At 39.1% G+C, this 27,260-nt stretch overlaps 1 protein-coding gene across 1 annotated transcript; it reads left to right on the top strand.

Annotated features, from left to right (window-relative positions):
• Nucleotides 1-403: 403 nt before the first annotated feature.
• LOC139140591 (G-protein coupled receptor 54-like) lies at nucleotides 404-27,260 on the top strand. Its single transcript, XM_070709935.1, has 4 exons — nucleotides 404-533; nucleotides 16,660-17,096; nucleotides 21,663-21,798; nucleotides 23,219-27,260. The coding sequence occupies exons 2-4, from the start codon at nucleotides 16,758-16,760 to the stop codon at nucleotides 23,890-23,892; spliced, it is 1,149 nt and encodes a 382-aa protein (XP_070566036.1). The 5' UTR covers nucleotides 404-533; nucleotides 16,660-16,757; the 3' UTR covers nucleotides 23,893-27,260.

The raw sequence follows: 27,260 nt of genomic DNA, 5'->3' as shown, positions 1-27,260 counted from the left end.
CATTCGCTTTCAAAATCAAGAATAAAAAGGCGGGGGGGGGGGGTTTCATCGTGCAAATATTGGTACTACAAAAACAAATAACCTAAGATTTACCGATATTTAATATTCAAAATGGCCGCCATCCTTGTGTTAACTCTATGGAGAAAAATGAAACTTTCATTTTCGAAAAACTGCGCCGGTAAAAAAGTTTTTTTTTTCACCTAGAGCTTAAAATGAACCCCCACAAGTGGTATATCAGAAAAAAATTGTAAAAAATTCAGAGTCCAAGTATCTGTCCCCGAGGTGCGTTCCACCTTAAACGCAGCCGCTGTTAAATAGATGTGTAAACACATACGCCCTCCTGCCATAGTCACCGTGACGGCATTAAGTCATTCCACATGGTATCTTGAGATATCGGGTCTTCAGTTTCACGTTGTACTTCTTCCAGGCCAGCACGTCGAGGCATTGGCGCTCCGGTTAGTGTAGAAACCTAGCTCACAACCGCCATCGCACAAACAGAAGGCCTGGCAGTTCTTGAATGCAAACATCGTGATGTAAGTACGTCTTTACTGTATCTACAATGTTTCTCCAGTTTCATATGCACGAATGCACGAACGAGCACTAACTTCAAATCTTCACTGAAGTCAGCACTGAGAGAGGAGCTTTGATTGCAGAAGGAAGAGATTAATGCTAGGCGTTGTCGATTATCGTACTGTTATGAATTCAGGATTTCACCGAAGCAGAAAATAAAATGTATGAGCTTTCTCCGACCAGCGCTTTGTTTTCAGGAGACGGACACATCGATTTATCAATGTCTTACAGGTCATACTGCCATTCATAATGCCATACATCATGCAATCAATATTGAGAGAGAGAGAGAGAGAGAGAGAGAGAGAGAGAGAGAGAGAGAGAGAGAGAGAGAGAGAGAGAGAGAGAGAGAGAGAGAGAGAGAGAGAGAGAGAGAGAGAGAGAGTCACTGCTTTATTGACATTAGCGAGACAGTAATTTTCGCATGGAAGTACTGCGGTGATTTCATAGAAAAATGTTTATTTCGAGAAGCAGTTCCACTGATTGTGTTTATTTCTCGCATCTGCAACTGGTACAAATAACAGTGATAGATATTCAAATTGGGAGCGCACTATGAGAGATTGACAGGAGACGGCGTAGGGTAGATGGAGAGACAGGAGCAGAAAGACGGGCAATAGTTAGGTTCTTCCAAAAAATGATCAGAAAATTTCCTCGTTGTGCGAGGGAAAGTCGAAATCGTCACTGCAGACATCGACTCTGATTATCGGCAGCAGTCTGCTGCAGCCATCTGTCATTAGCGATTGTTTATGATTGCTAGTTGTTTGAAGCGCGTTTACTGACTGCACGAGATGTCGTGTTGAAAAACTGGTCTTTTTAAATCTTTGCACCATGACGAAGTAGAACGTTCAAAATTCATCGTGCGAGTATCGGGCGCCCTTCAAGTGAAGCGTGACAGATTGCATGCCTGCCTCCTTCAGTTCGATCAGCCAATTTAACATTCGCCTTGCATTAAAAGCGACAAGCGATCGCTGTAATTTCCGCGAGTGTACACACGCAAACTTATACGCTGTGCCATTTGAAAGTATATACCTGTCATTTTGTAAATCGGATGAAGGTAGAGTGCTTTAAAATAGCCTCCTCAGTAAATCAGAGCCGATACACTTCCAGACATAGGCAGGGGTCTTTCCCGGCTTGATTGAAGTCACGTTGCTGAATTTGAATGTTTCAAACATTTATCGCGTGCTTTCAACAATGGCATTTTGCGTCAGTATTAATTTAATTCCGGCTTTTAAGAATGATAGGTAATATTTTACAGAACTCTACACCATTAGTCGCCACATTACTGTGAGCGTGATGAATGGCTATTAGGTAAATGTCGCCTCCATCAAAGCCCCGCGAGACTTCCGTACGGTACGTGCACTGTACGGTTACCGACACGAGGGATATACTGGTTTCGGAGTATACTTTTCAGTATTCGAATGGAAAAATGTTTGATAACGTAAAACATTATTGTTTTAAACAAATGATATCGACAGGGATGGATACGATAAAAGTTATTAAACTTAATTGTTACGGAAGGCACATGCAGGAAATGTGCACCGGGATGAGAATGGCGAATTTTATCAACCTTATGTATGTAACGTTTTTTTTTCGAAAGTTTGTTCCGAAAAATCAATCGATTTATGCAAATAAGGAAGATTTCCGTCTAACGACGCTGATTGGCGTCACAAACTTTCTATCCAACTGGTGAAAAATATGAAGATAATGTCCTATGAATGTTTTTCATTCGACATTACGGCTGGTATCGATATATATTGATTGACGTTGTCAATACAACCGACATCTGTTCAAAGAAATCGGAATATCAAAGCAAATTTCGCTCTTTTCAAAGGCACAGGGTCGCTCTCAGTGGGTATCAATTTTGTCAATCATTTATTACTAGTGAAGTCAGTTACTTTGTGTTTTGTCTTGCAAACTGGTAAAAGAATGATTGATAATAAGATAATAAGATGATAACAAGCCTGCTAACCTAAAGAAAAAAAATACAGAGACATTTCTGCTACTGACCATACATACGTGCTAGTACATGTAAGTTCTTTCAAACTGTAAACTTCAGCGTGAATTCACAGCACCATGAAGTTAGTTAAAACTCATCTTTCGACATGATGAGAGTTCACGTTTAATCTTCAAATGGTCGTTCATCGTTTCTGGTCATAGAAACAAGTAAGTTTTCCTCAGAAATAGAGTTACTTAAGTATCATGTTACATTCAATGCTTTTCCTGGATTTTCACATTTCTGAACATTATATATTTATGGCTGATATATTGTCTGAAAAAAATAAGATGACAAAATTCGAGTTAAATGTCCTTAAGATAGTATGTTTTGCCCTATTTTTAAAATAATATTTAGGAACAGGTGTTAATCAACGTGCACAGAACCAGATATCTAGTCACAAGGAGAGAGTCAATTGAACTGGATTATTTACAATAAATCTATTGAATGTTTTGGTTATGTGTATATTATCCATATACCAGCTACTTCATTATCATTCAAAAACAGGCTAATCTTCAGCAAAATAGTTATCACGACACACAATTGACAAGTCATGGAATTAACAACAGCTGCAGGAAAATACAAACTACAAAGTTTTGTCATTTAAAATACTGAGAACAGGAAATCAAACGATCTCGAGCAATCTACAGTTTGCACTTGGCCAAGCTGGATAAGCTGTGAAACGCGCGTTGTAGCATATGAAAGTTAGCGTATAATTCAATTAGCAATTTCAGTCAAATGCCATCCCAAATTCTGCACTCGACTTTATCCCTTTCCTAACCTTCATAAAGTCTTAGCGGACATCAGAATTGTATCAATTTATTACCTTTTTCATCAGACGCAAAACATTGTCCCACACAGCAAAGACTGTTGTGTTCTTTAAATTTTAACAGAGGCGCTTCAGGTCATCAACATGCAGTGTTTCTTAGAAGCAACCCTGGTTTCATGCCCTTCGGGTGTTGCACCCTGTAGAGCGAAGTGATTGCAGCCGAGCGTTCAGTCCAGGTTCCCGATTTGTCTAACACTAGTTCACTTGCAACTTGTGATACTCACTGAGAAGGAAGGTTTCTCATATACTTTCGAATTGTATATTTACCAATTTCAAGTATCGTAATGACCCTGTGAAGTACATATACAAATATTACGAGTCTGGCTTCTTGAGAATATAGAGTGGCATTTTGATATGTTTAAGAAACAGGAGATGTCTTAAGCGTACATGGTTCTTCTGTAGGGGCATATTTTCTTTCGCCCAACTGCACGTGATAGTGTTTTAAAAGGAGATTGCACATATTTGATTTCACTTGATTTAAGCATGGTTATCTGAGTCATTCGAGTGCAACAAGAGGACGACAAAATATTTTTCAGTCTGTGATTTTGGACCCTTCTGTCGAAAACACCCCGGGTCTTCATCACACTTTGGCGCAGAACTGTTGTCAGTGCGTGTAAGGGCTTGAATATGGTTGTTGGTGTCGAAAGGTATTCTCTGCTGTTCGTATGTATAGGGTTCCTGGTCAGCTTTCTTTTATAAGGAGTATAGACTATGCGTATGAGCTGGTATGTTCATCTCCAACGCAGACAGGGAGAACTTGTCTGTGGCTTAAAGCAGAAAGTCTCTTTGGTTGGCTAGACGAACGCTCAGCTGTTCCAGCCATTGGTCTGAGACGTGGACTTTGGCTACACCCATAGGTTTCATGGTCTTGTTGCTCAAGTTTATTTACATATAACAGACATTATATTTCACCTTGTCATATACATTTTACAATGACAAAGGTAAATACATGAGAGAAAAACTTTAATACATCGCTATACTTGTCTACAAAATAGTAGATAACGAATAACAGTGGCCTACAGAATAATCCTGTCTGGCACTTCCCTGAAATGTTTTAAGATTCTAAGTGAAGTATTCTTATTGTTATGTTGATCGACTTTTCAATTCGCCCTGAATGATGTTATCATTTGTAATAATTTGGCAAACATTTTGTCCAAATCGCTAACGCTAAAGCCCACAATTATACCTATGCGCTGAATTAAGTAAGATTAATGACAAACCGTAGTCTTTTTAACCATGGAAGTAGTTGTGTGAGAACACCGATATTTTGTTTAACCTACCAGTAGCCTGACGACAATATTAATGTCGTTGTTGATTGTATGATGAAGTAGTTGTTCGCGCTCTCTCTCTCTCTCTCTCTCTCTCTCTCTCTCTCTCTCTCTCTCTCTCTCTCTCTCTCTCTCTGCCAATGTTGAGTTAGATATCCTTATTTTACTTTAACGACAAGCACAAAACATCAACAAGAGCAGTAGGCAACATATCTTGTACTGTTCAAAGGGGTGCAGATGAGCTTAAACTCAAAACCACATATAGTAGTGCGCCCTGAAGTGATGACGTTTCTGTACGTATACCCTAAATGGTCTTTTTCGTTCATTAATTTCCCAAGACGTTGGTTGTATTAATGATGGAGCCGTTTATGTCCACCTGTACGCGTTTTATTTTTGCTCATTTAATCTTTCATGTCACATTACCGTCATTTAGCCTTTACAATACTCATACTGAAATGTTTCCAAAATCTTCGGAGATCCTACCCCTGGTGGTGGAAGTAAGACCGGCTGTGATTTCTGTTATCGCTGTAGGGGCCCTTTTCGAAACCTTGTGGTTCAGAGTAGAATGTTCATTACGACGCAACCGCGGGGCGAACATGTCTGACAAGGCTTTTTATTCTTGATGTATATTCACGTCCACTGTACTTATGATATTAGAAAACCGTGGAATATCGAGGAAGTTTCAACTATGATCGTGTGTAAACATTAACTGCACTAGTCTGGTAGAGTCGTGCTACGTCAGAGCACAAAAGTATAGTCCTTTTCTATTCTACCGATCAGAAGTATATAAAGTAACGTTAAAGCAAGAAATTTTGCCCAGTGGAGAGTAATTTGCAAAGTCATAGGGCACAGAAATTTGTGGAAAGTTTCTATACAACAATAATCTTGAACAACTTAAATTCATAGTAAGAAATTAATTCAACATTAATTGAGTTTCAGACTCTCTCTTAGATCCGACATGCTAAATTGATTGGCTTGGCCTGAGTTCCTATTACCCCCCCCCCTCCCTTAAGAACTGCCCCCACTTTTCCAAAACCTAATGTATTACACATCCCGAGAATGTATCGAAGTATATCCGATCCATTGGCTGGTGCAAATATGTTGCCATGGGTATCATTGGTAAATGTTTCAAATTGAAAAAAATGTCTGAAGAGCCGATATCTGTTTGAATGGTTTATTCGGTCTCTTTGAGCATCTACCAATCTTCATTCAATAAACGTCATCTTTTGTAAACTTTAACCTTCGACTTCGCGGAATTTGCCACAAGCAGGATAATTAGAATAATCTTGTCTATCTACAAACGAAGCCGTAATCAGCTAATTGAGTAATAGGCTTGCTAATTCGCGTCAGTGTTATCGTAAATTTTCCTGACCGGTGGTCACATTATGTTGCAGCCAATTTGCAAGCCTTAGACGTTCTGATTTTTTGATACATTCATCTTAACGAGATACCATTGATCGCGTTGACCATAGACAAGCCTTTAATGATATGCCGCAGACTAGTTGAGGCTGTATACGTAGCGCTCGCTGACCTTGTATGGATTTTATTGGTAACGTTTCTCAACAGTCTTTGTCACTTGCAGACTGAAGCTTTGATGACGAGCATGAAAGTACAATAAAAGCGAAACTTAAAAAAGGAATTACTGTCTTATATGTATTATGGACGCCTCTTGCATTTGCACTGGACACATTTTATAAAACGTATTATTTTCGAGTATGACTGGAGAGAGAATATGAATTTTCCTAAGAATAACGTTGCCGATATCGATTCCCAGTGCGTGCATACGAAGAAAAACGACTGCCAATTTCTTCTCCAAAGTGACATGATAGCAGGATTATTGCCCTGCAATACCATATGTTACCGAATATACGCAGTGAAATATGTAAAAACTAAAGAACTTAGAGCTCCAAAAGATGATAACGTTTCTTGTGTCAGAGAACATTCATGAGTAAATCGCAATGGTTGAATGCTGTTTTAATGCAACACTGACGTAAACTGTTTACGTTCATTTTCATCCGTAAAGCAAGGGGTACTGCAACTCTGCCTTTATTTCATTTGTAGTAGAGGGAGAAAATGTGTGAACCGCGTATTGACAGATTGCTATATAGCGTCTTATCTCGCCAAAACTCAGTCACATCCGAACCCAATGAGCCTAAAATAAATAAACTTTTGACCTTCTACCTTATTCGGTATCAATTTTTGTCATTGCAAAAATACTTTTAGCCCGTTGATCTTGGCTTGAACATAATACTCCTTAGAAATCTGGATTATATGAAATCTCCAAACGCCGGATAGTGTGACAGAGGCGGGGGAGTAAGCAGACGGAAACATTGCCTCGGGAAGGTTGTTTGACGTTTCCTATTTGCACCGACATTTGGCACTAAGTAGTATTCCTTTCTTTCCCACGATAAAAATCCTACTACGACTGTAATTCCGAAGCGAGGAAAACGTCGTCTATCTGTCAGCGGGACTTGTTTCACTGCAATGGTGTTTTTTTCAATGAACGAAGGACGTAACTGTCGTTTCGAGACTAGCACGTAGTAGCTAAACACATTTGATCTTTCGACAAGTATCAAGTGCCGCTTAGGTCATCGCTAAGGTCATTTCGGCTACTAAACAATATCTTAAACGTTCCGCTTGCAGGAATATCCGCTAATAAGTGAGCGGATATTATAAACAGCGGGCAACATTATCCAGACCATGAAATATTAGTGTACACTCCCACAGTCGGCTTAAGTGTTTGATACCCAAACACCTAAAACCAAACTGTGTATCTTACCAAATCAATGTCTTAACAATAAGCAGACATAGATTTTGGTTTCCATGGGTGGAGTTGATATAGCAACTCTTAGCGTACACAAACAAAAAGCGACCTATATCCGCTCTTACCCAATGATCGAACGCAATCGAAATAGGGAGAGTGTTAAAGCGGAGAACGGTCTAGATTGGAAACGATTGTTATCACATATTGCACCATGAAATGTTCTCCCCTTGCGACTTGATTGAGTCCCGTTACTGGACATTATCTTTAAGTTGTATAATGTGTTCATCGAGGTACGGAAGAATTGTCGCTCGTGGTGTTGACATCCTTGGTGAAAAACCGCAAAATTTAAATGTTAACCTATCATTTGTGAAATTCTTGATATGGTTGTATGATTACTCTGTTATTACCCAATGTCGCCTATTCCTTGCTTCGTATCAGCTTTTGAGTCATTTGTGCTGCGTCAGACACTCGACTTCGTACCTTGTCTGACGCAGCACAAATGGCACTCGGGCTGATACGATAAAGGAACAGGCGATATTGGGTACTTGAATACTTCGAATATGGTATGCATCACTTATCATGGAAATAATTATACTTTCTTGGATGAATCATTTGAAGGCTTCGTGAGCACGAATAAGGCGATGTAAATGGCGAAACTTCCTTTGTTGGTTTCCAATATGTTTTAAGTCTCCAATAAAATTAAGGAACTGTTCAGGGTGCGTTTAAAAATAATGAAAGCATATTTTTAAGGCAATAGACCTTACTTACTAAAGAGATCAAGACCTTCAAAGCAGCCAGGACCATATCCCCAGGACAATTGTTCACAGATTCTCTAGGTTTCGAAATTAGAGTGTACAAAAGTAGATCTCTGAAAATGGTGAAAATTTAGCGACAAAGTCACACAGAATATCTTGTTTAATGCAGAAGACTAGCACATCAACCACTACAATAGTTAAATCGTTGTTTAGAGCGTCGGATTGTCCATTTTTGGCATTTCATAGCCATTATGTTCCTGATTTTGGTATCATTTCACTTTAGTTTTTTTTTCTCGTTTCTGCCATGTTTCACCTTCGTAGCAATTATCTTTATTTATTTGCGTAGGTCCGTGTATTGAACCAAAGGTTATCTGAAAAAGGGGGAGGGCCATAGGTGTGATACTTCGGTAACGCCTTTAGTTACGCAAATACCAAATTAAATGAATTATTTTGCAGTGAAGCTTTGAGGTTTTGTTGAGATCCATACGGTCAAAATGTGACGACACGACAACATGACGCTGATCGCTCTTATCGTCGACACTTTCTTTCCTTTCCACCTTATTTTACGCAGTGCAACATCATTAAAGTCACAGAGGGGGGCATCGTTTTATTGCCTTGAATTTTGTCGCTTGGAGAATAGAAATGTAGAGTTTGCGTAGTGTGCGTTAACAAGATGTAATTAGAAAGTAAAAGAGAAAAACTGCTGTCATTGCAAATGTCAATTTTAATAAGAAGGCTGTCAATGGACCTATCCGCTTTTAAGCTTGTAGACGGGTTTTCAGCCAGTTTCTCAATTTGATGTGGAACCCAGAGTTTCCTGTATCTTCTTTAATTCAAATTATGGTACACTGTAAAAATAGCGGACGCCAGACGCGTCTTTACGCGTTCAAAATGTAGGTGTCGGTGTTCAAATTTGAACGGCTAGTGTTCATATTGTTAACACTAGTGTTCATATTATTAACAATGATGTTCTAAACCTGAACACGTAGTGTTAACAACTATCTCCTTCAAGTGTTCAAAAACTCAGCATCACAGAAATTTTACAATACTGTGAAACAATTAACAATCTTTTGTGTTTTTTACTTTACAATGGCTATATTAACTTTACTACTGCCTCGCTGTCCGGCATACGTACACGGATTTCGGTGTAACGAATTTCACAATAAGTGGAAATATTTCAGGTCTACAATTGCTGAAAGCATGTTTTTTCTAAAAAAGGAAGTATAAAAAATAATTTTACACGTTTATTACGGGTTGAAATTTTGAAATTTTGAAAAGAAAATCAAAAAACCACTATGAACGTTTAAATTTTAACATCGGCGTGCAAGAGGTGTTCTACTTCTTAACACTTGGTGTTCAAGTTTGGTGCCTTTTCTTATCCCATGATGCATCAAAACGGAAGTTGCGACATTTTTCTTGTAAGCGCACGCTGAAGTCGTGATCGTGCGAAAGCAAGACCAGAAAGGGTAAGTTTTCTCTCCAATATATTATAAGGTATTGGATTTTGAAGCATCTGTATTATTAACCTTCGGAACTAATTGTATTGTACTTTGAAAAAGCTTAACTACGTGAAGAAACCTTTATTTCTTTCAGTGGCTGGTGGACCATACACTAGCTGTGAATACGCAGCAGTGTTTTGGGCCATGGGGTATCGATCGCACTCGGGTCAAGGGTCATCACTGGAGCGATGACCCTTGACCCGAGCGCGATCGATATGCCACATTACCGCTGCGTAATCACAGCTAAAACATGTCTTTTAGTAACCACAATCGCATGTAAATTTAAAACTTTAGTTAAACATCGAAGAATATTGTTTTTAGCATATGAGAGTTGGCTTTGCTTTCACTTTTCATCAGTTGATGACACGAAGAAGCCAATATTTTGTAACATTGACGAAAAGAGGCACTGTATACAAAAGTCACTCCTTTTCCTTAACCTAATAAGGCCAAATTGTCTTTCATTTGAAGTCTCATGTCGCCATATTATCTATTGTTGCATTATTTTCAGGATGTGAAAAGTTGGATGAACGTGAAATCGAAGAGTTATTACAGAAGCTATTGGTACAGAAATTGAAGAATATGAGTGTACAGATAGCTGTCTGGAAACAAGCTTGAGAACCTCAGCTCATCTCTGATGTAGATTTGAACTTTCGAGGGTTAGTACTGAATTGATAAGTTTCTGTATTCTGTTCTGAATTTATCTGAGCTATGTCCAGAACGCTATGATTAACTAAATGTTACTGGAGAATACGCTTTCAAATACTTGTAGTCACCCTTATCAGATGCAATGGTGGAATGAAGAATTAAAGCAGAAAGCCACAGAAAATTCACAGTAAAATAATTACACTCTAAATTTCGGAATTTTCTGAAGTTTCCACTCTGAATTTTCTGTCGCTTTCTGCTTCAAATCTTCATTGCACCCTGGCATCTGATGAAGGAGACTTCACGTCTTTGAAGGCTTATGCCAGTAACATTTAGTTGATCATAGCCTGCTACCAAATCTTTGATTATTTTATATTTTAGATCAAGACGTCTTTGTTCTCGGTTTGTTACTGATTTTAGTTTTGCTGTTAAGAACGTAGACCTTATATCATAGGTAAATGTGTGGCATCATCCTCAAATGTTTTCATCCCAAGCGTTTTCTTCAAAACGGCCAGTACGATTCATTTAATATTTGGAGTACAGGTTTCCGGGGATTTTCCTAATCATATATGTACAAGTTATGATGAAATACACAAAATTGTATTTTTGAGACATTAAAGACATTTCAGACATTTTTAAGACATAAGGAATTATCAAAATGTGATATATTCAAGTAAGCCAAATTTTTAGCTTTTTCAAACAGATGTTTTCGTACGTTTTTGCAAGTATGAACATATAACGTAATCCACAATTATAAGTAAAACCTGTTTTGTCACTACTTTGTTCATATTGTTTAAAACGATCTACAGTGTTTATGGGGATTTTCTTTTGTTTATGTTTTGATAGGAAGGTGTTAATTAGCGTTGGTGTTTTCCTCTGACAAACTTTACAAAGTGGCCATATGGCCACTTTGTAAAGTTTGTCAGAGGAAAACACCAACGGTGTTTATGTGCCCAATTGACACTAAATAATTGTATTTTACAAAAGGAATTTTTGTGTGTTTTTAAATAAAATATTTTTACTGAATATAAGTGGTCTGTTTTGTTATTCCAAGGCTTGAACACCCATGAACGCGCAAAATTAAAGGTGTTCAACAAGTGCATATCATGTGTTCTAACCTTTAACACACTTATCGTTGAACGGCGTCCATGCGTTCAAAAAGTGTTACAGCCCTTTGAACGCGTAAATGCGTTCAATTTTTTGAACGCATTTCATGTGCAACGTGTGTTCAGATATGTAACACATGGTGTTCAATATAATGTCTGATGAACACGAAGTGTTCAAAATCTGCACACGTGTGTTAAAAAATTGAACATTGGTTGAACACGTAGTGTTAAATTTCTGAACGTCTAGACGCGTTCAAAAAGTGTTACAAAAAGGCGTTTAATTGGTGTTCTATCCTTTAACACTTAACTTTACAGTGTAGCAATGCTGCCGTGCTGTCGCCTGTCGCCTTGAAAACGAAAAAAGTAATCAGAGTCTTCAAACGAGCGCTTTTAGTGTCTCGCAGAAGCGATTGGAAACCTGTAAGCGATACCACTCGGTAGTCTGTTTTGCATTCATCGCTTAAACTACAGTAAGGTACATGTACGCATGACACAACTTGGTTATTAATCAATGTGAGGATAGGAGGAGCGATAACACGCAGACATTTGACAGGAGAATCTTAATATGCCAATTGGCTTCCATCTTCGATTCATGGTCACTTCGATGATACCGGAAACTCGTCATGGGTCAACGGAAAGGGGTTTCGCATTCAAGAGCCAATGCGGTCTTTGAATCGTATTGAAGCGGGTCATGAAAGAGCTGAATACTGTAGTATATGGAAAGCCATGACTGCCTTACATGGTCTAATATCATGTTGTGCTGGGCATTCCATATATTGTGCTGGGCATTCGATATGTTTTGCTGGGCATTCCATATATTGTGCTGGGCATTCGATATCTTGTGCTGGGCATTCAATATGTTGTGCTGGGCATTCCATATATTGTGCTGGGCATTCCATATATTGTGCTGGGCATTCGATATGTTGTGCTGGGCATTCCATATATTGTGCTGGGCATTCGATATGTTGTGCTGGGCATTCAATATATTGTGCTGGGCATTCGATATGTTGTGCTGGGCATTCCATATATTGTGCTGGGCATTCGATATGTTGTGCTGGGCATTCAATATATTGTGCTGTTCATTTGATATGTTGTGCTGGGCATTTGATATGCACAACATATCAAATGCCCAGCACAACATATCAAATGAACAGCACAATATATTACATGCCCAGAACAACATGAACAGCACAATATATTGCATGCCCAGAACAACATATCGAATGCCCAGCACAATACATTAAATGCCCAGCACAACATGATATTTGACCATATAAGGCAGTCATAGGTTTCCATAGTAGTACATCTCTTCAATTGTGATTCGAGTAAAAGTAAATAATCCAGAAGTACATCTCAGAGGTATCGGGTCTTTGACACTGTCACATCAAATCACTTTATAGAACGCGCCATCTTACCATGACAGCGGGAAATTACAGGGATTAGCTGTCTAATGTTGTTAGGTGTGCGAACGATTTTTCTGACCCTTCTCACAGGATGACGTTGGTTAAGTTTCCAAGGGGCATGAAGCGCCTAAAGCAGTTGATCTGATCACTCAAAGTTGGCAAGGGTTTCTTAGTTTCCTGTGTTGTATAACTGTAGTATGGGTACTACCTCGACAGCAATGACCGATGTTGCCATATGACTTAACTGTAAATTAGGGCCAAAATGTAGTTACGGTACATTGTGACAACCGTCATCTTCCCGCCCGTTCGTCTATCTATCTGCATTTCCGCCTGTGTGCGCTCGTGCACGCATGCATGCATACATGCAAACATGAAGATATGCATGCGGGCAGATATTTATGTATGTATGTAGGTATGTATGATGGTATGTATGTATGTATGCATGTATGCATGTATGTGTATGTATGTACATATGTATACACGTGTGTACGTATGTATGTACGTATTTATGTACGTATGTATGTATGTGTGTATGTATGCAGCCACGTACCGTCGAAGAAATAACTTAATATGTAACCAGATACGTATGTTACTAGATATCTAGCTAGGTGTGTTTGTATATACAGTGAAATAGGTATATATATATATATATATATATATATATATATATATATATATATATATATATATATATATATATATATATATATATATATATATACATATATATATAGACAGAATAGTGGGCAAGTCGCACTTATTCACATGCATTTATAGGACAATTGACTCACCTGTAGATATGTTTATCCTGTTAAAGTTAAGTTAAACTCGATCAACGTGTTTGTAGTAAGGAAGTTGGCGTTACTTTTTGAAGCATCCTTTATCCCACATTATATAACCATGCCCTGTTCATTGCGTTTTAACTGGTCGAGCTGAACCACGAGACTGGCGACAAATACACAGTAATGGTTTGTTTTCATGCCCGTGAATATGAATAATATTTTAAACACAGTAACTTTACGGCTAAAACGAAAATTGTCATTTGTACAAAGATCATAATCAACCACAAAGTAAAATGGAGCATTTGTGGGCCAAGTTTAGACCCTTTTTTCAAAAAAATCTCCGGATTTGCAAAATATTTGCAGCGCGTGTACTACTCACTGGCAGATTCTGGGGCCCCGTCGTCGTTCGCACGGGAAATTTTCGTAAATTTTGACGGTTTTTTCGGGGTTGGTTGATAATATAATTGAAATAACAGACTCCGCGCTGACCATAAACGTTTATTTATTGGCTCGGGCTCGAGGAAAGCCAAATTAACGGGCGAGGCTTTGGCTTTCCTCTCGCCCTTGCCCATAAATAAAGGTTAATGGTCAGCGCGTCGTCCGTTATTTCTATAATAATCTGCAGAAACACCGGGGATGAAAGTAGCCTATTTCTTTGAAAAGTTAACATGTAAACTGTGTATTCAGCACTCTGGTATGACCCTCTGTGAGAATCTTCTTCATTCCTTACTCTACCATTGAAGATGGTTAGAGCATTGTTCTAGGGATCCTACAATGCATTAACGATGAGTGTACATATATGTATTCCCCAAAAGCATTCCATATGATTTCTGCTATACAAAGGACATTTGAAAATGCTGTCCTAGGAAAGGCCAGTCATAATTGATTGTCATACTAGAACATGTAAGACATTCCCTGGCTGTGTTCTCTCTGGCGTACATTTTTGTCATCGGCCCAGTTCATTTTAAGGGACATAGCCTATATCATTATCTTTTGCTATTACTGTGTAAGATTTTGAGTCGACAAAGGACGGGCTGTGAGGTCAGTTTGTAATCGAACGTTCGTTATGCTTCGAACCCTGTTCAAGAAAATGTAAGAGCAATAATAAAAAGAACAAAAATCACGGAGATAGAATGACAGACACAACATTTTATGTTGATTTTATTACACCTTTGGGATATGCTGATCTGCGGGCAAGTCATTTATTAACTTGCTTTCCGAACGATGTTCTGGCATCGCCGTCGAATCCTGTCGGAAATTGCATCTATAAATTGGAAGGTTTAAATGCAAAGAGGAAGTACACAACTCAATGCAAAGGAAATGACTTTCTCATTTATTTCAAAAAAGTTTGTTGCAAGGATTGGTAACCTAGTTCGCAAATTTCAGACGAGCGATATAAATATCAGTCGTCAAGACCAAGGTTATAGGCTTTGTGCAACCTTTGCTGGTTTGGTGAGGCAGTGATGATTTGTAGAGATGAATCAGCTAATAAATTAAGGAGTCTTGAGTTTCTGAACAAAGAATTCGGTTATAAAGCGTGCCGCTTTGTATAATCTTGCCAATCTAACAAAACAGACTCTGAATGAGAGATTCAAGTGCGATTTCGACCAAAATTGGAAAATATGTACTTGAGAATCTGGGCAGACGACGGAGGATATCTGCTCCGTTCCACCACCTGTTACATTGGATGAATAAAAATCCTTCAGGTGTATGTCGATCGGATTACGCTGTTCACTGTAAAAACCAGCGAACACTTTGCCAAAATGCCGAGAGAACGAATGTAATCTTTTTAATTCCATCCGTTCCCTGTCGTTACCATGGCGATGCTCTTGTATTTCAATTTTTCTTTAAACAGCCGGCAAAGTCGTATCTATATTATTTATCATTTTAAGCATATACTTTTATCTATCTTCCAGTGTACTTCAATTTTACACCCACTACCTTATATATGTTTGTGAAGGTTCTTGACTCAAACACGTTTTCACATAAGACATAAACACACAATCACACACACACTGATACACACACGTGTATATGAATATATATATATATATATATATATATATATATATATATATATATATATATATATATATATATATATAGGAGAGAGAGAGAGAGAGAGAGAGAGAGAGAGAGAGAGAGAGAGAGAGAGAGAGAGAGAGAGAGTGTGTTTTTACCAGACGGTTATTTTAAATTTCCGGTCAGAAGCTTGGACACTGGTTTCTGATGACACTCGTATAATTGCCGAAAATTAGTTATATTAATGGAACATCCGACGGATGCCTGTGATGAAATTAAAGGGCATATTTTGTTTGCAGCTGTACAGTCGATAATTGTGTCCTAAGCAAGCAACCAAGGGAGCTTACGACTTTGATAACTTTGATACCGTTCTTGTAATATTTCATGTTCAATCAACCAATCTGCTCTCTTTTCTTTGATATCAAAAGACTGCGGGCTTCAGAAAATCGTGGAGTTGGTATATCTTGATTAAAGATGACTCGATTGATTAATTGACTTATATAGTTTATTTGGGAAGTCAGTCAACGACATGTACATAACCTTCCTTTGCAACAATAGCAGTAGGCCCGCGGCTTCACAATATGGCGCATTCCTCTTCGTTAATATGTTGACGTTCTATGATGAACAATGTAAGGTAAACAAATCGGTACCTTGCGAGATAGAAGGCAAATGTATGCCAATATCAAATAAAACATATTTCATAAATCGATGCAGGGACTGTCGACAGCAGACAAGTTAGCATTTGTCGCTGGCGGCAAAATTATATGAAAAAATAATGGAATATTAATATTGATTGCTGGCGAAGTCAAAACGAGGACAACTCTAGTGACGTCATTGATGAACGCAAGCTGGATATGCGAGAGCCGTGCCTATTGGTTCCTCTCCTTCGTTTTCGCGTAGCGTCATGAGAATATCAGAGAGTGTGCCTTTCAAAGAAAACGCATGATAGAGTCATCCGTATGCAAACATGATGATCGAGGCACTGGCGCGGCCAGGACTAACTGCATGTGATTCTTGCTCCCCTCACAGGACTCTTTAAGTGTCGCCTCACCGACTACGAGACCCCACGGACCTGAAGTGCCGCTGCGACTATACTCAAGTGCCAACCTACTCCGTTCGGTGAAACCATGTCATTCTGGAACGAATCGTACTATTCCTTTTATGATTACAACTACTCCTACAATTACGAGGAATTCGACTACAACCTGGGTCCAGCGTCCGTCGTGGTGCCAACCCTCTGGGCGATCTTCTCCGTCTTCGGACTGGTCGGCAACGTGTTTATCATATTCATGGTCTTCAAGTACAGTCACATGAGAACCGTCACCAATTATTACATCGTCAACTTGGCCCTCACCGACATTGCCTTGCTTTTGATATGCGTTCCGATGACGTCCTCCGTATATGCCTTTCACACCAAGTGGATGTTCGGGGACACCATGTGTCGGATTGTTGCTTGGATGCAGTTCGTAAGTCTTTTCTTACAATAATTTCCTTTTAATGACCAATTGACACATCAACACTACCGTTATACACAGGAATCGCACTGTTTTAGGACAGAATGGAGCGATAGCAACATGCAATGTACTCGCTGTGATAAAACAAAATCTTCGTGACATAACATATTCCTGTGCTGTCGACTTTGAATTTTTTATCACCCCGCGTAATAATATTGAAGCAAATAATGTATGTTCTCCGCGAAGAGTCGTGGAGCCATACTTTTCTTAATCCGATCGGATGTTGAATCTTTGAAGGCCGCACAGCTCTTACCACGTAATACTCTCTCCCAGGCACACGCTTTTGATTGTGAACTCAATGTCAGCGACCTCTTAAGTTTCTTAAGGTTGAATGCCCTATTTCTGAATCCACGGGAATCCTGAAAGAGCAGTATCGCGAAAAAAACCCCCAAAAAACAAAACGAAAACAAAAAATACCGTGATCGCACCGGCAAGCGCAAATACCTATGCACAGATAGCCAGTAACCTAATGAAATTGTTCTGAAGGGTATCAAGACGATCACCCCGGACATTTTAATACCCGGATTCAGTTTGGGCTTGGTAAGGGATGGGGTCTGAGTAAGTTTCTAGGTTGAATGCCCTAGGGACGTGTGGTTATCCTGGAACCGTCTGAACCGGGTCTCCCTTGAAAGACTTCTTTGATTCATGACTTCAGAGCGGCATTCCATATGCACATTACATACAACTGTTAGATTAATATATTAACGTATAATAACCATTAGAATAGTCTAACAATGTATATTATCTTATGGGTGTCTGCATTAATATCGTTATCCATGCTTAAGAGACTCATATGTATAAAATTAACTGACATTTTCATCGGTGTTCTTTATGCTTACAGACTCCGAGCTTCGGATTTCGATTTAAATCCAATTGATCGCGTGATTTTCCACGTAACGGCTTCATAACTCTGCACTGATTGACAAAGATTGTACCAGCAAGCTAGCAATAAGAAACCCAATATATCTTACTAATACAGTATTAGTGATACTTGAGCAAGACAGACGCTAATGCATTAGACGCAACTTACATATACAGTGTAATTGAAAAATCGGATAAAAATTTTTGTCGCTACTGTGAGGGTATTCTAAGCTTGAAGTCTTTTGCGTCAGGATGATCAAGCCTGGCGGCGTCTGCGTCGAACCCATTAACAAACTCATAGCGTCAACCTCGCGAATAGACTGACCCGTCACTCGTACTGTATGTATTTCTTATTCAATGCGCTTTGTGAAGATAAGTAAGCTGCGCCTGTTTGAAACTTGGCAAACCTTGTAACCCAACGTTGCCTTTTCCGACTTTGATATACAAACAGAGCGTACTTAATTCCGCAATATATTATCGTGATGAATGCAAGAAGTCAGGCTGTCAGTGACACCAAAATGAATGGTAAGATTCTCATCCCATTTGTTCTGAAAATCCGTTTACATGTTGGTTTAATAATATCAACATGAAAAATCTACCATAATCCCCGTCCCATTTGTTGTGTTCAAAAGCTGGCTATTTATAGAGATCTTTCATGGAGACATTGTGGAAATATGATATCGTTTCGTGGAATTACCTCAACAAGAAGCAGCGATGGAAGTATTGAAACGATTGAATTGCTGTTGGCACAGGCCGTACCTCATTGCTCTATGATTGTGGCATCTGGCTGAAACATCGTAAATGATGGAGACAAACGATAAAATACGATTGATACTTCTTGTTCACATGTGGCGCGTTCCATTGCTATGGTGGAAATGCCGAAAGATTGTTTATTCGTAGTTCACATCCCCCTCCTGTTCCTCCGGATTATCGTCATTGTTGTCTTCACCACCACCACCACCACCACCACAACAACAACAACAACAACAATAACAGCAATAACAACAAAATTCATCATCATCACCATCATTATCACCATCATGATCATCAGCATCATCATCATCATCATCATCATCGTCGTCCAATTAAACTGACCATATAATGTACCAGATTAATGCTACACTCTGTCGTGACTGATGTTGCCACTTACTATACTAAAATGTGTTCATGCTGGAGATACGTGATAGCTGTTTATCGCTACCATGAAACCATATCGGGGAAAACTCGCCACCACACAGATTTTTAACAACATATCGTTTGATAGCGAGAGTGTTCTTGTAAGAATGAGCTGGCTAGATATCATACGTAGGTGGAGAAAACAATATCTAAGGTCCATCCATGCGTGATACCTACAGGAACGAGATCCCGAGATGAGACGCCCGGCCCGGGGACGATTTTACCATCAAAGAGAAGTCAGCACTCATACTACTGTTCAGGGAGTAAAGGAAAAGCGTAGGCATAGACCCTTAGGGCCTATGGTGTACGGTAAAGTAAAACATATATGACTATTTTGGATATCAATACAAGGTACCCAAGGATGCCACACACCTAATCTATGACCAAGTATGACCTGTCAACAGGCTTAAAATAATATGTCGGCCTAATAGTTATTAAACTGAGAGAACAAATTGAATAACAAAATTACCGTAACTCAATTTAAAGTGTGATTTTCTGCAGTGCATAGCTAGCACCAAGACGAACAGCGTGATGAAAGAAACGCGGTCGATATCATGTTGATGTCTTTGACAAAATTGCCCGATTATATAGGATAGTATAGCGTTCTGGGATTTGATTCTAACACGTGTGTTCAATTGATCATATATCGGCTAAATCAAAGCGTTATAAAGGAATCCGACGGAAAATTAACCAGTAGTGTGGCTTGCTGCAGATGTCTTGGTCGGTTCCAACAAAAGCAAAATGTAAAAAAGCGATGCTTTCATCTGTGCTAAGCTCACTTCCTATACGAGCTGGGGCCGCTGAAACAGTAATTATCAAATCATCAAACTCGCCCCTGGAATTAGCCAGCAACGCGGTATAATTTCTCCCCTGGTAACCTTGTCTCAAATTCTGCTCACATTTGTGACGTACTTGTGCCGCGAACAATAAATTTGACGTCCAAAACTATGCAACGTCTAGTCCTTTTTTTATCACCAGAGAAACTAAACCAGCGAAGGGCGATTTACATTTGGCACACCGTATAAAGACTCTACTATTACTCAGGGTACTTAATCCTGTTCAGTCATGTAGGTGTCTATTGAAGCCTTTAGCAAAATGAAAGCAATAGTGCTTTGTGCGGTATTTAAAAACGGACTCTATTTGCCGTGGGTAAATCTGAAATGTAGATCTCTGTAAATACGCAATTGAAAATGTGAGCTCGTTCAAACATAAAATAAAAACACGAATAAGGCCTTTGCAGAGGCGGTGAGTGGCAAGCGCGATAAAAAACCTAATTTTCTATTAATAGAATAGAACGAAATCTAATAATACTGCTCGGGAGAGAAACTTAAATACTTTTTAATCAGCTTTATATAACATGTAGGGGACAAAGGAAATCCATCAATTACGAGGCAAAGTCGAGCTGATGTACTCTTTATTTACACAGCAGCGACGGTGCTACTAAACATTTGCTGATTTTCGTATGTACTCTGAGCTGAGAACATTTTACCTCATACCAATTGTTCTCAATTGCGAGATCTTTGCAGACAGACTTTTATCACTAACATTCACAAAGTCCTGTGGGCCCTATGACATATACATTGAGTGATTGCTAGAACCGTTGACGTGTCTGACTTAATCCTTCAGTGTCTTGAAAAAGATATGGTGCCAAGCGTTGGAGGTGTGAATCTACTTTTCATCTCAGAAGCACGACTGTGTCCTGAATTTAACACGAAACGCTGGAGAGGTTTCATAGGCAAACCTTTTTAACTCTAATTCGGATTTCCAGTCGACAGACTCGGTCACTTTGCGTAGTTCGCCATGGATACATGCGTGCTTGTATACGTGCGAGCTTGTGAATGAAGGGTAGGGGAAAGAGGCAGATGGAAGCTGCTCGCAACGCTTTGTATGCCGAAGCACAGAACTCAACACTCTTTATTCTCTAAAAACATAACGTTGGAAACTAGTGTCCGTGTTGTTACCGTTGATGCTGTTGTTGTTGGTTTCTTGAATTCATTAAGCCATAATTTGCATTTCTTGCTTAAGCGTTCAAAGACACTCAGATGCTAATCTTGGGATTTTGACTGTTTCAAGTCAATTTTTTGTATATATTTTGTCTTATGCATTAACCGTACGTTCCTTTAATCTCTTACCTTTTGTATAGGACTTACGATTCAAGTCTTTCAATAGATTAATGGTCACGATATTATTAAAATTATTTTATGGTTAACTTGTAAATAGATTTGCAGCTCTTTCGCCATATTAGTTGAACAAATTTACATTTATCGGGTTTGCTATTTTTGTTTACAATACTGTGATGGTAATACATTTAGCAAAATATATGTCGATGCGTCAGCAGATATTAAAACACACAAAATGATTACAGCGAGACAACATCCAGAATAATGTGCAAAATAAATCTGATGAAAAGAGACGAGGTTTCAGGTTTTCGTTCAATCACGATCTTTCTCAGGTCTGGCATTTTATTTGTTAAAATTACAGGCTTCATGGCAGGCAACGTGTCTGACACTGACCGTGATCAGTGTTGATCGATACCACGCCATCGTACACCCGATCAAGTCCATCAAGTACAGGACACCGAGGGCGGCCATTGTTGTCAACGTCTCCATATGGCTATGTAAGTACACTAAGAACCACCTGCCTATGATGTAGCTACCATATCCAGACATCTCAACTTGGAACATTAAAGTAATTGCAAAATGTCTAACCTTCGCCGACCCCGGAGAAACATTTTCAAGATATCCTTGACGAATCAGCCTGTAGTGTTTGCATCTCTTGACACATCACTCAAGAAAAATAGTCTTGAACTGCAAAAGGCACGATGGTAGTTGACCGTAACTAGTCAAGTGCCTGTTTCTTTCAAGATTGCCATACCTGTCGTGTCTTGCATGCCTAATAAACTTAAAGGTTCCACTCTCTTATTAGTCACCTGAATGCCAATTTAAAGGACAGGACTGATGACGATACCGTCAGCCATTGTCGAAAAACGTAGAGCAAATTTTAATACAGACAACATGGTCACGACACTAGCATTTTGTGAAGCCTCTTTCCTATCGGGGTACGTAGCAACTCCTCGAGCGTTGCAGATGGTCGTCATTATTAACTGTCTACGTTATGTTCCTCTATTTACGTAGTTAGATGGTTTGCTGGAAAGCTGTTAATCCACACTTACAGGCATATATGTCAGATAAATACAACTTTAACTCGGTCGTAAAATTATACCCGCCACCGCATACATTCTAAGATAACCGGGTCCCTTTGTAAATTTATATGACGCAGTTGAGTTATACACCTTGTAATTAGAACGATGTCAGTTTTCGTGTGAGTTTTATGACCAATGTCGCAACGTCGAGCACTTTTCGATGAACCAATTAATTCTGCAGTGGAAGTTATTACTAGTATTAAGTCATAACGTTTAATTCCGGACAAAACGAATTTGGCAGGAATAATTCACGCGGGCACTTTCCTCTCTGCTTAATAAAAGCCGCAACAAATCAAAATCATATTATCTGAACAGAAACCCCGTACGTTACTTTGGCGTTAAAGCCGAACACTTCTCATAAAAAAATGAATTGCTGTGACGTTTCCAGTTTACATGTTTACAGTGAAACACCTAACGGAGAAGCTAGCTCGTTAAAGCGGGAACGTGATTTTAAAAACGACGTCCATTTTCTTCTGCAAGGATCCAAAAGAACGTGATAACTGATCAGAATAATCAAAATATCTTGAAACAGAAACGTTGTACCTTCGTACCGATTTGTAACCGAAACCTCTGCAATAGCATTGCAATAATAATCGACTCTAGGGAAAATGAGGCACCCTTGAGAGCCATACGTACAGCTTAAGGAAAGAATTCCTTTTTGGCGGTTTTAATGTCGCCAGTCGGATGTCAAAAAACCCCGAACTACACAAATATACTAGCCGCGTCGACGCATCGTTCAAGAATGTGAACACTACTTTTCTTTCTTCGCTAAGGGGGTATACGCATCGTGGTTTATTTAATGTTAACGATGTGATTTTTTTTTTCATTTCTATAGATTCATACCTGGTTACCACGCCAACACTTTACTTCTATAGACAGGAAGTCTATTCCTTCGATCCAGATCATCCTTTCTGCTTGGAGTTCTATGAATCCAATGCTACCTTCAGCGTCAACAACATCTTCGCTTTGATTTACACCTTGCAGGCATATCTGATTCCTCTTGTAATAGTGTTTGTCTGTTATGCGCTCATGTTAAAAAGACTTTGGAGGACGTCGGGTCCGTCGGAAGACGCTGTCATGTCGGAGCAAGCTTCGAGACAGAAAAGGAAAATAACGAGGATGGTCTTCGTGGTGGTCATGCTCTACACGTTGTGCCATCTGCCACACCACGTGTTCAACATTCTCTTCAGATTCAACTACGACATGTTCTCTGGTAAAAACGACTTGCTGAAGTACCTGAGGATGGTGACGGCGAGCTTTTTGCATTTCAACTCGGTGATCAACCCTGTTGTCTACAACGTCCTCGGAGACAACTTCAAGAAGTCGTTGAAGAAAGCCTTCTTTCATCACTTCAGGAATAACAAGGTCAGGGACTCCAACACTGTGCAGACAGTCAATGGCAACGGCACACGCACCATGAACGTGTCCAACTCCAACCGGGTGCATCCGTCGATTTCGCAGTCAAGGTCAGAAAATCCCGTGGAGACAAGAAAGTTCAGTGACCTTTGATAACGTTCTCATTGACTTTTTTGCACCAAGTTGAAGTCGGATTGGCCCGGATTGTCTACATATAGGAGCGCCTGGCTGCCTAGGTATGCTCTAATCTCGACCAGTTTCACGTTTGACAGGAGAGAGGCCAACAAAGCGAACAATCGATTTCCTGCCAATGAGCAAATTAAGTTAAGGGAAAGTGCTCTTGTAAGAAAAATCGATAACACCACAATGGATTCGGAGGAAAACGTGCGTGACACCTTGCTCTTCCTCAAGTAGATCTTTACAGTTTCTTTCGGGAAGCAATAAGGCACTCTAGGCCATTATGGCAATCAAATTTCCTTTTCTGCGATAAATAACGTCTGCCCGATCAACCACTGAGTTTAAACAGTGCTTGATAATTAGAAAAGTCATTGACTTGGCAAATATATCGCACAGACACGTGATTTTGTCAGGAAGTACCGGAATGAATGGATTGTCAATTCAAAGACTCGCTGGTTTGTACTGTCCATTTATGAACAAGGAAAAAAGCGCATCTCTCCAGCTTTTTTAAGGTCTCTGTTATTGTACTTTTATTGTACTTTTATTCTGTACTTTTATATCTAAGCTTACAAGTCTATAGGGCACTACATTGCAGCATAGGTAGTCGCTTTTTCTGTTTATGTTCACAAGATTTATCGGTAATCAGATGAATTAATATGTACTTTATCAAACGAACAGTTCGGTATATTCATGTTTTAATTTTGTGTCGCGGGTAACTGCCATTCGTGCATTACTAAGTCAAAATGAAACGGTTGTTTTTCTGCCTTGAAAGTTACCTACGGGATTCTGCTCGGCATCCATTTCAAAGAGTGGATCGTCAATTGTTGAGTGTGGCCTAGGGTAGAACGCGCCTGGGGGGCAGGTATTCAGAATCTCAAACTTTTACAGTTCTTTTCTGATATACCACTTGTGGGGGTTCATTTTAAAGCTCCTGGTGTAAGAAAACTTTTTGCCGTCTTAGTTTTTCCAAAATTGAAAATTTAATTTTTCTTCATAGAGTTAACACAGGGATGGTGGCCATTTTGAATGTCAAATATCGGTAAATTTTGGGAACTTTGTTTCTCTAGTACTAACATTCGCACGGTGATCCCCGATTTTTATTCTTGATTTTGAAAGAGAATTATTGAAATATTCCTTGAGGAAAGTTTGAGCAAAAGTTTAAGTCTTTTACTTTCGAGTCGCATTCTACCTTAAAACAACTGAGTCACATTAGAAAACCTTATGATGACTGCCCATAACCAAGTGTTATCACCCGACATCCGGTATACTTCCGATATGTATCATTCGGATTTAGTTTGTTTCCGACGATATGTATACATTTACGCGGTCTTTGAAGGAAAACAAAGCTTATCTCGCCAAAGTATCAATGCTTTGTCAAAGCCGGTAAAGCATACATGAAACAATTACATTTTTATAACTAGCGACCTTCAGTGAAAATAAGAAATGCGAAAAGATGAACTATAATATATATTTTTGTAGATTTTAATTTGTTTAAAGTAACCCGAGAAACAAGAATTATGAAATTTAACGATGACATGTCAAATCGCTGATGCAATGTTGAATTTTCGACCGTTTTGTTATGGACTCGATGAAGTTTTCTGCATTGGCTCACAATGGGACAGCGTGATACCAATGAACAGAGATGCCTTCAGGGTGTCTTGTAATAGTACGCTTGTACATTTCTTCCTGTTTCAATCTGATTTGAGATAATATTCTATATATCAGTGCTCTTTAAAGGCGCACCAACTTGTTAAAGTAATGGCCCCTAATCCTATTGAAACACAACTGTATAGGGCATGAGTCGTCAGTTCAGCATGAGTAATCTGCGAGTCTCAGGCAACCATTTGTAAACTGCAGCACTAAAAGTAATGAAGAGCTGTCATCAAGACACGAACCCCAGACTTATTATCACCACAACGTATTACAGCAAGACCGATGACAAGCGTGTTGAGCCACATCCAAATCCGTAAAGAGAGATGGTGCAGTGGCCCAAATATGTTGTTGCTATTTTTTCATAACTATTGGATACTCTCGCACACTATCAGTCAAACAAACTATTCAGAAATACTGTACCTTGTCACACAGTCATTTTACAAAGATTAATATCTCTTGAGACACATGCGAAGGGTAGTTTTCTGAGATATTTGAAACGTCAGAGATAGAGGCATTTTAATGTACGTTGACATTGCAAATGCATAATGCCATTGGTTCGATCCAGCCACTACTGCAAATATTTTACTTTGAGTGAGAGTAACTGTCTAAGTCATACATAGAAAGTGCACATAGACATCAGGGCTGCAGGAGCTGTCGTGTCCGTCGTTTTTCTTGACAGTACGTACAGTGACTTCATTTCAGCCTAGGTCACAGTAGGCCTGGAAGTAACGTATGGCTTGCCAATGCGGATAAAGCAAATTGCTTGTAAACATAAACATCTGGGCTTTCGCAAAAGGATTACATCCGTTTTGTAAGTTAACATTCCTCAGGGGTTTAGTTTAGATCCGTCTGAACGACTAGCTTGCCAAAATGGCAACATCAAATTTTATCATCGACTTACTCCCTCGCTCTCCAGGGTTGACAATGCGCTAAATGGGTACGATCATTGTTTTAGTCTTCTGAACGGCGATGGTTAGGTCCGGTCTTTGAGTCCTGATAATTACTCTGATTTTAATGTTGCTTTCATCAAAAGTTTAGCCCTGCAGGCTAGAGAAAAAAGAAAAGCTATCTCATATTTCAAAAGAGTTTACGTCCCAAAATTTATTTCATTTATAAAACCTCAAAGCAACACATAAAAAACTGTTGTTTAACGGGTTACTGAACTGTACTATACAGGGTTTGGACATAGAAACGTAAGACAGGCACAAAGCGTTGATTTTGCGCGGTGTGTGACCTATCTGGTTTTGCCAGAGATGGTACCCACTCACACTGTAATTTTATTACGATGCTTGAAAGCAAAGCCGATCTTAAGTTGTGTTTTCAGATTTGTTTGGTTATTGTTTACTCCATGGGTCTTGCAAATGGTGACATTATTCCTCCCACGAGGGTTTATATGAGGCTTTGCGAAATAAGTGGAGGGAAGATGTAAATACTTCAACTTACATTTAAAACAAAACGAATAACATTTAATCACTAATCATCAACGTAATCGTATTTATTATTTGTCTTAAACTTTGTATTTGTACTTTATAAAACGTTTATGTAAAATGAATAAGTACGATAACAATTTCTGTTATGACCCAGGCCGAATAAGTTGTCATACGTTTATTCATGACCATAAATCCTTGTTGTCAAATGTACAATATATTTAACATTTGAAATAAAAAGTGTTATCTTTCATATTGTTGATA

Source organism: Ptychodera flava, chromosome 9 (assembly GCF_041260155.1).
Source record: "Ptychodera flava strain L36383 chromosome 9, AS_Pfla_20210202, whole genome shotgun sequence".
NCBI classification, from domain to species: Eukaryota; Metazoa; Hemichordata; class Enteropneusta; family Ptychoderidae; genus Ptychodera; species Ptychodera flava.
Note: the sequence above shows the minus strand (reverse complement) of the source record. Positions and strands in the feature narration are given on the sequence as shown.

Bases quoted from the DNA above. Each gene is read 5' to 3' on its own strand.
- LOC139140591 (XM_070709935.1), top strand. From the start codon at position 16,758: ATGTCATTCTGGAACGAATCGTACTATTCCTTTTATGATTACAACTAC. The intron at 17,097-21,662 runs GTAAGTCTTTTC...TTAAAATTACAG, and splicing joins TTGTTGCTTGGATGCAGTTC to GCTTCATGGCAGGCAACGTG. The intron at 21,799-23,218 runs GTAAGTACACTA...TCATTTCTATAG, and splicing joins CAACGTCTCCATATGGCTAT to ATTCATACCTGGTTACCACG.